The 12,585-nt window shown below is 42.2% G+C and overlaps 1 protein-coding gene across 1 annotated transcript; it reads left to right on the top strand.

Annotated features, from left to right (window-relative positions):
• The first annotated feature begins 61 nt into the window (after positions 1–61).
• LOC111598334 (nuclear pore complex protein Nup153) lies at positions 62–10,511 on the top strand. Its single transcript, XM_023313536.2, has 9 exons — positions 62–563; positions 1,045–1,283; positions 1,352–1,918; positions 2,157–2,425; positions 2,493–6,813; positions 6,873–7,043; positions 7,834–7,968; positions 8,788–8,852; positions 9,476–10,511. Exons 2-9 carry the CDS (start codon positions 1,119–1,121, stop codon positions 9,558–9,560), a joined length of 5,778 nt encoding a protein of 1,925 aa, XP_023169304.2. The 5' UTR covers positions 62–563; positions 1,045–1,118; the 3' UTR covers positions 9,561–10,511.
• The last annotated feature ends 2,074 nt before the right edge of the window (positions 10,512–12,585 follow it).

Raw genomic sequence — 12,585 nt, 5'->3', positions numbered from 1 at the left:
CAAATTGCCGCACGCAGAGATATCGGCGCCATTTTATTTCTCGTCACTCGTCACTCGTTCAATGATTATCCGCTACTCGTTGCCCCTGGCACACACGCGTTTTCCAAATCGTGCTTTTTTTCGCCCTCAGTTTATTTTTTAGTGTGCGAATTAAACAATTTAATTAGTTAAACGATAAATTCACAATATGTATGTGCTAAACAATAAATGACAAATGAGTCAAATGCCCAAGCTTTGTGCGCTTACAAATTAAATTGAGTACGTGCGTGGTGCGTTTTTTTTGTTGGGCCGAATGCAAAGTACGACGACGGCGACGCACAGTTCGACCGCAACGCGACGTTGAAGTCAGTTTATGTGTGTGTGTGTGTGCAATAAAAAAACTACGAATTGCGAAAGAGCAAAAAAGGCAAGACATAAAAAAAGAAAAGAAATAATTCTATGTTCAGCAATCAAAAAAGCGTGGAAGAGAGGCCAAAGACTGCGTAAAACAGACAAAAGAGGCGCGCGCGGCGTGAAATGCGCTAATAAAGCAATAACAGCCCATCATTTAGGGGAGGGGAGGGGTAAGTGTGTGTGCAAACGGATGCGTGGCTCATATTATATACATAAGTATATAAATAAATAAAAAAAATTGAATAAAAAGTGAATTGCCAAATTAATTACTAACAAAAAAAATTGGAACTCGTTATAAATAGTTCAAGCAACAAAATTCTCGTTCATACTCAAAGCAAGGCCAACCATTTTTAGTGTTAAACAAAATTAACGAAACAAAAAAAATTAAAAATAAAAAAAACTCTGCGATCGTGGCGCCAAAGTGCAAACTGGTGTTGGTCCAGAAGCAGAAACCGCTAAATTTGAGCTATAGTAGAGAGAGAGCGCCGCGTGTGTTGGAATCTCATCGTGACACTCACACACATTGAGAAAAGAAATACACACGTACACAAAGACTCGCATTTGACACACACACACATGCACACACAGAGACGCTCACGCGGAATTGCAGTGTGACCGTCCTTAATTTTAATTTTATTCTTTTCTCTTTAGTTTGTCGTGTGATTGTATGCGTGTATGCAGTGTTGCATTTTGTGCGTGTACGGGGGGCCGGCTAAAATCCAATGATGTCCGCATTTGAGGATGGCCAACAACAACAGCAGCAGCAACAACAAACTGATTCTTCGCAGCCGCGCACTCCACTGAGACTTACTGATGAAGGCGCCAACAACAACACTAGCAGTAGTAGCAGCGGCAGCAGCAGCAGCAGTAAAACCAACAACAATAATAATGTAAGTACAGCTGCAGCTGTCTTTGCACTTCCCTCTCATATAATCATTGCCTTCCATCCCTTCTGCAGTCCATCATGGGCAAAGTAAAATTGCGCGTCTCTAGCATACTTCCGGATTCACTAAGCAAATGGTTCTCACCCACTGCTGATCTACATAACAATGCCGCAGGCACAGCGGCACAAGAATCCTCGTCCTCGCAAATGCAACAGTCGACGGCTCAGCACAATGGTAGCACCTTGTTGACAACACAAATTAAACCGAAACGCAGTCGACGTCGCATACAATTGGAACCAGATGATGCGCCCGATAATACCGTTGATGATGGTACTAGTGCGCAGGATCTTAATGAAGAAGAAGTCCAGCTGGCCGATAATATAGCCGAACACGATCTGGCCGGCGAGGATGAGCAGACGCGTCGCAGCGAATATAATGTTAATTTATTGCGTAAACGTCAATTGATCGCAAGCGAAGATGACGACGACGACGATGACGAGGATGAAGAGGGCGAGGAAGAGGAAGAGGACGAGATCGATGATGGTGCACAGCAAAACAACTATCGAACGCAGCAGGCAAATCGCAGTGTTAATTTTCGCAGTAGTACGGCACAGCCGCTACAAAAGCGCAAGCGTATGGAGGTAAGTTATCGTTATCGATATATGTTGCATATCGATGCAAAGCTAACTGCAGTTACGTTGTCTATTCAAATACCTTAGTTTGCAAATTCTGCTGGCTCTTTTGCCAAGCAGTTTGTAATCGATTGAAGTTAGTTGATAATTATATGACAATTCAAGTTAATCGATAACTGTGACTATTTATTACTATATTTTTGATAACTTTTAAGCTATAATTGATTTAATTTTGCTTCGCTTGCAGCCGATTGAAAATACGATTAGTCCTCAGTTTAATGCACAGCAGCGTCGTCGCCCCCAGCTGCATTCCTCAACGCCCGCTGTTAGCGATGCGGTGCGCAGCCACATTACACCGAATCGCTTTTCAACGCATTTGAACCTCTACGGAAACCAGCGTCAGCGTGAGCCCGCCTACAACTTCATGTCCACCTCGTCCGGTGGCAACAGCAGCAGCACTAACATCAACAGCATCAGCGAAGCGGCTGTTGCCACCAGCGGTGATTTGCCAATGAGGTAAGTTTTCGTAATATATCACAATTGAAATCTCAAATGCTAATCTCATAATCTTGCATTGGTGCAGTTCGCGACGCTCATTGAATATTGCGCCAATGACTGAACGTCGCGAGACGGCGCTGCCCAGTTATAAGCGACAATCGCTGCTGGGTCATCGCGGCTTAATGCCCAACTGGCGCAGCTATCAGACCATCAGCGAGGAGGCACCCAACGAGGAGCAGCAGCAGCAGACAAACAATAACAACAATAATAATAATAATAATAATATAAAACTGACTAAACGTAGCACAGATTCTCAATCTGAATGCGAGAGTAATGAGAGCCAGGCGGCTGGACGTATGCACAACAACAACAACATCATCAGCAACAACAACAATAGCAATAGCAACTCATTATTTTATGGTAACTTACAGAGCCGCAAATCGGTGTTCAATAGAAATTCCGCCTCATCAATGCTGCAGCAGCATCAACATCATCATAATTCAACATTATCGCTCAACTCACTAAATCATCGTCGCCGTTTCAACGCCTCAATATATGGCAGCACATCGGCACTGAGCGATAGCCGACTGTTAAGCACCAGCAGCAGCATCATATCTGGAAATTCACCATTTTATCAGGGACCCACCGCCTTTGGCGGCAGTTCGGCAAACAATCGTTGCTTTAGTCAAGGCAATTTGCCAAACTTTATCAATTCGGGCGGCAGCTCGCCGGCGCCATCGAATAGCGATAGCGTCTGCAGCAGCAGCAATCCATTGTTAATGGGAAGACAACTAACTATCGGCAACAATGGTGGCAGCTATGGCATGAAGCCCCTCGAGATGCGTCCCCGTGCCAATCTGAGCTCGATTGGCGCTGTCAACGATAGCAGCGCCGCCAATGTGCCTGGTCTATCGTTGACAGCTCAACGTATACTCAATCTACTTGAGAATCATCGAACGCCTCTAATGGATGCTCAGAAAATGGGCAGCACGCTGCGTGAACACAAATTGCAGCGCAACTCCAGACATTTAGCCAGCAGCAGCAACAACAGTAGCAAACCCTATGCCTATCCCAATCATTTAATTGGCAGCAGCAGCAACAACAATCGCAACAGCTCTGTTGCTGACTTCGATGATAGCTCCAAGTTGTTGGTGCCGACCATGCTGCAATTACTCAAACGTCGTCGCTTGAATCGTGTGGCGCCTAGTACGCGTGCTTTAATCGATGCCAAGCAGTTGGAGGAGCAACAGTTGATACACCGTCAACAGCAGACTGCAAATTTGGCAGCTAACAGTTCCAATACCAGCACAATGTGCTCGGGCAGCCAGAGTCATACGAATAAGATGCGTTCGCGTCTGTCCCATCAGCTGCGCAAGGATGCGCGCAATGCGGAGGAACAACAGTTGCCGCCAGCGCCACTCGATTTGCCCAATATACGTTTTCCGTTGATGGCCAATGAGCCGAAATTCGATTTAATTATTTCGCCGCCCAGCGGATTAACAACTGCAACTGCATCTGCTCAGCAACAGACACACAAGCAACTCAAGCTCAACAACAACAGCGGCGTCGGCAGCAACAACAGTCGTCGCCGTCGTTTTCTATTTGCAACACCGATGCCGCTTGCATGCGCTGAACCTACCACGGCGTCTGCACTACCCCAAAAACGTGTTAAAAAACAAATGTTATATAGATTCTCGGCGCCCCTTGACTTGGATGAGTCGCTGATGTCTGCAACGCCCAAATCGCTGCAGGTTAATGGCGAAACAACCAACAACAGCAACGATTACAAGTTGCCCAAGTCTACAGCAGCAGCATCAACAACAGTTACATCAGCTCCATTGGTAGCAGCTGGATTTGGGGATCAGTTCAAGAAAGCCGTCAGCGAATGGGAGTGCGAGGCATGTATGTTGCGCAACAAGCAGGAGTTGCAGAAATGTGCTGCCTGCGAGACGCCCAAGCCAAAGGCAAAAGTAGCACCCGCAGCAGCACCAGCGCCAACGGGTGGCTCTGTTCCGCTGGGCTTCAGCGGCTTTGGAGCTCGCTTCAAACAACCAGCCAGCAATTGGGAGTGCAACGCGTGCATGTTGTCGAACAAGGATGAGAGTGACAAGTGCATTGCATGCGAGACGCCGCGCAAAACAAACAGCAATGCCACACCGGTGTGTATGTCCAATATTGTGAGCAACAGCGTTAGCAACAGCAGCAGCAGCTTTGGCAGTAGCAACAACAACAACAGCAACAGTTTTACCACGGGCTTCGGTGATGCCTTCAAGCGCCCGGCCAATATGTGGGAATGTGGCAGTTGCATGATCATGAATCCGGCCAGTCTCAATGAATGCCTTGCCTGCCAGACACCCAATCCGAAGAGCAGCAGCAACACCAACAGTAGCAACAGCAGCGTTGCCAACAACAACAGTTGCAGCTTCAAATTTGGTTTTGCAGCAGCTGGGGCTGCAACAGCTGTTGAGCAGCCGAAAGCAGATGCCGGCTTTCAACAACTGATTGCGGCACAAAAGTCGAGCAGCTGGAATTGTGAGGCATGCATGGCACAGAACGATATTAGCCGCAACAAATGCATTTGCTGTGAGCAACTGAAGCCAGGTGCAAGTGCTGAAACAACCGGCACTTCGGATGTGCCCAAGTTTATGTTTGGCTTCCCAGCTAAAGCAACAGCGGCAACAACAACTACGTCAGGAACAGCAACAACCAGTGTTGCTCCAGCTGCCCCGCAGTTCAAATTTGGCTTTGCAGCAGCAGCAGCAACAGCTGGAAACGACGTGGCCGATAGCAACAAGCCACTATCAGCATCATATGCAACAACAACGGCAGCACCAACCACAACGTCAATCAACGCAACAACAACTACAAATCTAAATACTTTTAAATTTGGCGCAGACACAGCTTTTAAAACAGTTGGCTTTAAATTTGGCGCGCAAGCAACAGCACAGCAGCAACAGTTGGAAAAAAAGAGCAATGCTGCAACGGTAACAACCAGCAGCGGGCTGGGTTTGTTTACGGCAACAGCTGCGACAGTTACGCCAGCAACAACACCAGCAACATTTTCATTTGGCAGCAGCAACATTGCAGCAACAACAACATCGGCAAACGTGGCCGAAGCGAAGCCCGCAGTCACCAGTTTGTTCAATTTGGGCGGCTTTGCGCCAAGTACAGCTGTCGTTTCCAGCAGCAGCAGCATCAGTACGCCAGGCACCGGCAGCAGCAGCACCTTTAAGCCATCAACACCTATGTTCAGTTTCGGCAGCAACAACAGCAACAATATCGTTAGCAGCAGCAGCAGCAGCGTATCACAGTTAGCAGCAGTAACAAAGACAACATCAGTGCTCTTTGGCGCACAGACACCAACAGTAACAGCAACAGCAACAGCTGCGTCTATACCAAGCTTTGGGTCACCAGCAATAGTTGCTACAACGGCTAGCTTTGCGGCCGCCTCAACAGCGCCAACATTTGTCTTCGGCAGTCAAGCAGCTGCAAAACCACCAACAACTACCTTGAGCAGCAGCAGCAGCACCACCAGCAGCAACACCAACAATTTCTTCTTTGGCTCGCCAGCAACAACATCAACAGCGACAACAACAATTGCAGCATCACCAGCAGCAACAGGAAGCAGCGGAATCTTTGGCTCCATTGCAGCAGTTAAAAGCAGCAGCAGCAACAGCTTTAGTACACCGACCAGCAGCAACACACCGCTGTTCACCTTTGGCAGCGTCAGTAACATTAGCGCCAATGCCAATGCCAACAACAACAACATCAACAGCAGCTTTGCGAGTTCATCAACATTTAGTTTTGGTGGACCCAGGCCGGCGGCAACATCGACAGCTGGCAATCTGGGAGCAGCAACTAGCAACACAGCGGCAACAACAACAACAGCAAGCAACTTTGGGTGGCCCACAGCAACAACATCGAAAGCAGCCACTCCATTTGCAGCAGCAACTCCTTTTGCCAATAGTCCTGCCACAAGTGCTGGAACAACCGCACCGTTGCACATTTTTGGCAGCGGCAGCGGCAGCGGCAGCGGCAGCAGCTACTTGTTTGGAACAAAAACTACAAATGCAATGCAACCGCTGGCGGTCAGTTCGCCATTTGGCATGTCAGCAGCAGCAGCAGCAGCGCCGACAACAACCGGAACAGCAACAGCAGCAGCGGCGCAGCCCAATGCTGGCAACAGCAGCGGAAATGGGCCAATATCCACGGTCTTTGGCAATCTGAATAGTCCGTTCGGTGCGAGCACGGCTGCAGCAAACAGCGGCGGCAGCAGCATTACTTCGCCGCTAACAAACATATTTAGCTCCAGCAACAAGCCACCAGCAGCAACATCAAATATAACAGGCGCAGCAACAGGCGCAACAGCACCTAAAGTGGCATTTAATTTTGCTCCAGCAACTACGGTAAGTGCACGAAGATTATTGAAATGTTAACAGCAACTGATAACTGTTATTGTGCTTAGCCTGCAAGCGGCGTATTCAATTTTGGCTCGAATGCCGCCGCCGCCGCTGCGGGCGGCAGCAGCAGCGCGCTGCCAAAGCCAGCGTTCAACTTTACGGAAGTGGCACCGCAGACATCGGCATTTAACTTTTCGGCGAATTCAGCAACTGCTGGCAATGCGGGCAACCGCGATGTAAGTTAAAAGCACTAAAAATATTTACCAAGAAAAATCTATATATATATATAAGCTACAGCCAGGCAACACTCGTAGTAAATGGTTTTAAGTAAACTAAATATATATATATCTATTTTATGTATTTATTATATATATATTTATATATATATATATATATATATATATATATATATGTATATATATATAAATATTTGCAATTATATTGTTGCTGTTAGTGGCTGTTTTTTTTTTTTTAATATATATATATATATATATTGTCTACAATTAATTTGCATGCATTTTCGGCAGTGTTGTTAAATGTCGTTAATTGTGCGTGTTTGCCTATGTTATCGATTTTTATCGGTGACAGAAGCTTTCACGCCATAAGTTTAGTCTCAGCGATAAACGTAATATTTTTATTTTGTACTTATATTATTTTTCTTGTCTTTATTTTTTTTATTTCTCTTCCATTGTTGATTGTTGTCCGGCTCTCTCTATCTCTATGTACTGTTGGAAACCCCCCGAAAAAAATCAAAATGTATTCAATTGTACTCCACCCAAACCGCTACAAAAAATTATGTAAACTGTATACCCTATTGGGGGGGGGCACGGGCACGGGCACGAATTTGCGATTCTTACCTATTTTTTGCTATCATATACTACTATTACTACTACTACCTACTACTACTACTACTACTACTACTACTGCGCTGTGCTGTGCTGTGCTGCAACTACCAACCAATTAATACCACCTACTACTATTCCAATTATTACTACTACTACTATTTAAACGGTTGGCCCATTGAAGTTATTTCCAAGAACGGAACGACTTTTCCAATTTGGGGCCACTGGGCCATCAGCGGATGCTGGAACATCATCATCCATGATGCCAGCAGCCAATAATCAAATGTTCAATTTTACCGCCTCAGCGCAGCAAATGCAGGTAAACTAAAAAACGTGGACAGTAACGTGATTAAGATACATTAATATATATATATATAAATATATATCACTAAATATCAATGTGTATATATATATATTTATATATATATATCTGAATGTATTTTTCTATTTATTAAATATCTATTGTATTTTTTATTATTATTAATGTAGAAGTATTTAGTTAATTTTTGCAAAATACCATAAGTTTATCAATTTTCATACTGCATGCTTTTAAATCCATTCTGCACACTGCTATTTAACAAGTAATATTCTTCATGTGTATAAATATAATTGTTGTTGGTTATTCTCTCATATCTGCATGATCAGTCGCTATGTTTGACAAGCCTTAAATAAGCTTTTCAATTAACATAACACTTACACAGGAAATTCCCCTCTACCCATTTCCCCTCACTCTTTCACACACAAGCAAACATTACATTCTTGCATTTACAGTTATTCCATTAAAAGCTTTTATTTAAGTAGACCAATCACATCAATTCACATATACATGTGTACATACCACCTACTACTTACATACAGAAAATATATATATAAGTATTTATATATATATATTTCCCAAATAGTGTTGAACAGCAACAAATGAAGTGCAATCTGTTGACAACCGAATAAAACACAAAAGGGAAGAACTAAGTGCAAAATTATTTGCATATTTCCTTTTACATTTTCATTTGCGCTCACGAACAGCTACAAACAAACAAAATCCAGTTAATTACAACAAAAAAATTGTTAAAATTTAAAAACGCTTTAAAAACGCTTTAAAAACGAAAACCCCCCTCTCCCCTCAAATATCTTTTTGCAGTCAACGCCAAACGCCGCTCCGTTCCAATTTAATGCCGGTTCGCCCGCGCCAGCCAATATATTCGCGTAAGTAGTGTGACAGAGATGGCAACATTAACATCTGCTGTAAAACAGATCAGAGTGAGCAGAGAATGTGTGCTAGAACGGAAGAGAAAGAGTGTTTTTGTTTAATTTGGCCTAATGTTGAATTGAAACACAACACAACACACACACACACACACACACACAAATATATATATCCAAACACACATATGTATACCAGTTGATTTAATACTGATACAAAAAATAACAAATGCATTATTAACCGTTACAAGTTTTTGCATTGCATACGTTTTAAATATTTTTTTAAGGCACTTCTATGTTTCTCATTTAACAAAAACAAAAAGAATTGTTTTATTTTGTAATGCACATACAAATTGTAAATGTCTATATGTCATATGTTGATCATTCAAAATACATGTGTGCGCGCGCGTGTGTGTGTATGTCATGTGCTAAACTAAATGTGTGTGCGTATGAATGTGTGTATGCAAGAGAGTGCAGCAAAAGCATTCGTTTATTTCAAATGGCTATGCTGCTATATGTGATCTCTTTCTCTTTCTCTCTGCGTCACTCACTGTATGCAGCGGCGTGCGCGTTTTATGTATGAAACCATAAAAAAAACCTCAGCTAATCGCAATCCCTTTTGACAGTTTCAATCCACCAAACGCTGGCAGCGCCATGCAGAATCCTCGCCGGAAGATACGCCCTCCGGCGCGTCGACTGCCGCCGCGGTAGAAATGGAAATTGGCGCAGCAGCAGCAGCAGCCGCCGCCGCCAACGATGACACAACGGGACAACAATTGACAACAATGGGACACGGACTGGGAAGTGAAAGTGGAACTGTGGCGACGGAACGGCAGCAACTGTGGTACAACGACAACACCACAACGACGACTACTTGTGACATTGGGCAGCAGCAGCAACAAGAAGCACACAGGACGGCGACAAGGACAACGGCGAGCTGCCCGCCTAGACAGTACTCGCCAATGGCGAAGTTCAGCTTGCAGCGACGCAGCAGTCGGCTACATGAGCGCCAGCAGCCATTTTGTAATGATCTGCAGCGACGGCGGCAGCAGCAGCAGCAGCAGCAAAAACAACAAAGACTACTCAACAAATATCGGTTTGTTCGCAGCCCCACACTAGCATCAGCATCGGCAGCAGCAGAAACGGCAACAACAACAGCAGCGGCTAGCGTTGCCGGACAGTACACATGCAACGCGCCGAGCAAATGGCATATGTGCAAAACTAACTGTCATACCAGCATTGACTGTAATAGCAACAACAATAACAGCAGCAGTAGCACAGTCGGCGTCGCAGACACAGTCCCTGCCGCTTCGCCGCATTTGCGACGCAGTCGCTACAAGTTGGTGCGCCGACGCAGCGCTGCCGACTGAGCTAGAGAGGAGAGTTAAAACACAACGATAGCAAGAGATGAGACGACTTAGCAGAACGACAGACTGCAAACAGTTATACAACACTACTACAAACGGATTGACGGAAAAGAACTTTTTGGAAATCATCATTATATAATATATATACATATATAAGTTTTTGTTTTCTTATGAGCCTGCGCTCTGGTCAACAGCAACAAGTATAAGAAGAACAAAAAGAAGATGCGCAAGTCTTATAAAATTTTAGTTATCTAGTTTCCTTTATTTTTTTTTCTTAAATTAACTCTTAAATTAATTTTTGTTGATTTGTCAAATTTTAGAACCCAAATTATACATATTATATAAATATAATAATAAAACAATTAAAAAAGCCAGTCGGGTAAAAACATTTAAAAAGAAAAAACACCATGAAGAGCTGTTCGGTTGCAACACACAATAGAATGAAGAAGAAAACAAAACAAACAATAGCAAACATAATTTGTAAATTTGCACTGTATTTTCGTTTTTTTCCTATTTTATTTTCTAATATATGATGCGCTTTTATAAACATAAATAAATATTATACATACGTATTTATAAAACAAAGAAAACGAAAAACAGAAAACTAAACGATAATTATGTAATAATTATGTTGTGAAATTGTAAAGAACATGTTAAAGCGAGACGACGTAAAACAAAGAAATAGCGCAAAACAGAAAACTATATATCTACATAATATATATGTTAAATGGAATCATTTGTTTAGACAATTTTTTAAGTGCAACTATATTTTGTTGGCGCTGCATAACGGTTATCTAGGCAAGAAAAAAAACAAAAAGAAACACAACTTATGAAAAAATAAAATAGTTTATGTTGTTAATCGGTTAAGATGCGATTCGTAAACTTCCGTTTCCGTCTCTGAAACAACACCAACTTCAACCCAAACAAAACAAACTATATATATATAATATATATACATATATATATATATATATATATATATATATATGTAGTTAAGCGACAGCAACTACAATTATATAAAGAGCGTGTTTTTTACAAAAAGATGAAGAAACAAGTGACAAAAAACTGGAACCCGAAGTCTTAGTGTTAAGAAAGAAAATAAAAAAAAAAAATAAAAAAATCAAAGGCAGTTGACAAATTGAAATCATAAATGTAAATAAGTAAATATAAACGGTATGATTATTAAAAACGTGACAAAAAATAAAATTAAAAACATCTTTAAATATTCACAAATTCATTTTCAGAATTTAAACTCTAACGTAGGGGAGACTAACGCGTGATTGGCAGCACCGTGAGCTAGCAAGTGCACAGCTTTCAATGTGTCGCGAACCAGTGCTGCCAATTGTCTGCAAGGCCAGGGATGCACAAAGGTTTTGATGACCATCGATTGCACTTATTGTTAATTCTTATCGTTTTTTTAGACAGCTACAAATGCGAATGTTTAGACCCTTCTGTTATATTCATATTTTAATGCCAAATAAAATCCGTCGGCGTTGCTTTTAGGAATATAATTGACAGTCAAAATGTGCACAGATTTCCATTCTTCATAATTTGTAAATAATACAATGTTTAGCATCCTTAGTTGTAATATATCTTTATCTATCTTTATAAATTTGTTGTTTATGCATAATATTTAAAAAAAAAAAACATTTAACAACATATTCAAAAATATATTGACTTCATTTAGACGGTTACTTTTTATAAATTAATAACGTCTTGTTGAAAAGCTTACGTAGTGCTTTTAACGATATCGAAGTTTCTATCGATGTTCTTGGCATGCGATGCATAGCTTTGTGGTATTATATTTCTTCAGGTTTGGTTTGTTTTGCCAGCTTGTGACTCTGGCAAGTGTTTTTTCTATACACAAACAGTTTTCGTTTTTATAAGTGCATTAATGACCGTATGCACATGGGTAAAATTATCTTACGATGTCTATTACGATGCAAGCAAATACGATAGCTTCGTGATATGAAACTATCACAATTTCGTGTCTACCATATCGATAGATATCGCTGCGATATCAACATCCCCAGTTAACAGAAAAACGCACGACAAACATAAGTTCGTGGAAATTACGCACGGGTGTTTTTACGTAGCTCAATAGTACTATTTGTTTATTTTTTTCGGTTCTAACATAAATGATGCATATGTGCATATGCAAATAGATTAAGTGAAATTTGTGTACAAATATAAAAGCAATTCAAAATGTTAGTTTTTAAGATGGATATCAAATGCAATCAGCGCAGCAGCACTAGTAGCAGCAGCCAAAGCAGCGGCAATAGCAACAACCACAACAACAGCAACATCAACAACAAAAAGGCTGACTGACTGACTACACCCAAAAACTCAACAAGAAAAAATCCGCGTAT

Source organism: Drosophila hydei, unplaced genomic scaffold (assembly GCF_003285905.1).
Source record: "Drosophila hydei strain 15085-1641.00,03,60 unplaced genomic scaffold, DhydRS2 tig00000131-arrow-arrow-pilon, whole genome shotgun sequence".
NCBI classification, from domain to species: Eukaryota; Metazoa; Arthropoda; class Insecta; order Diptera; family Drosophilidae; genus Drosophila; species Drosophila hydei.
Note: the sequence above shows the minus strand (reverse complement) of the source record. Positions and strands in the feature narration are given on the sequence as shown.

Coding starts and splice junctions, on each gene's coding strand:
- LOC111598334 (XM_023313536.2), top strand. CDS start 1,119: ATGTCCGCATTTGAGGATGGCCAACAACAACAGCAGCAGCAACAACAA. Junction 1,919..2,156: donor AAAAGCGCAAGCGTATGGAG/GTAAGTTATCGT, acceptor CTTCGCTTGCAG/CCGATTGAAAATACGATTAG. Junction 6,814..6,872: donor ATTTTGCTCCAGCAACTACG/GTAAGTGCACGA, acceptor TATTGTGCTTAG/CCTGCAAGCGGCGTATTCAA.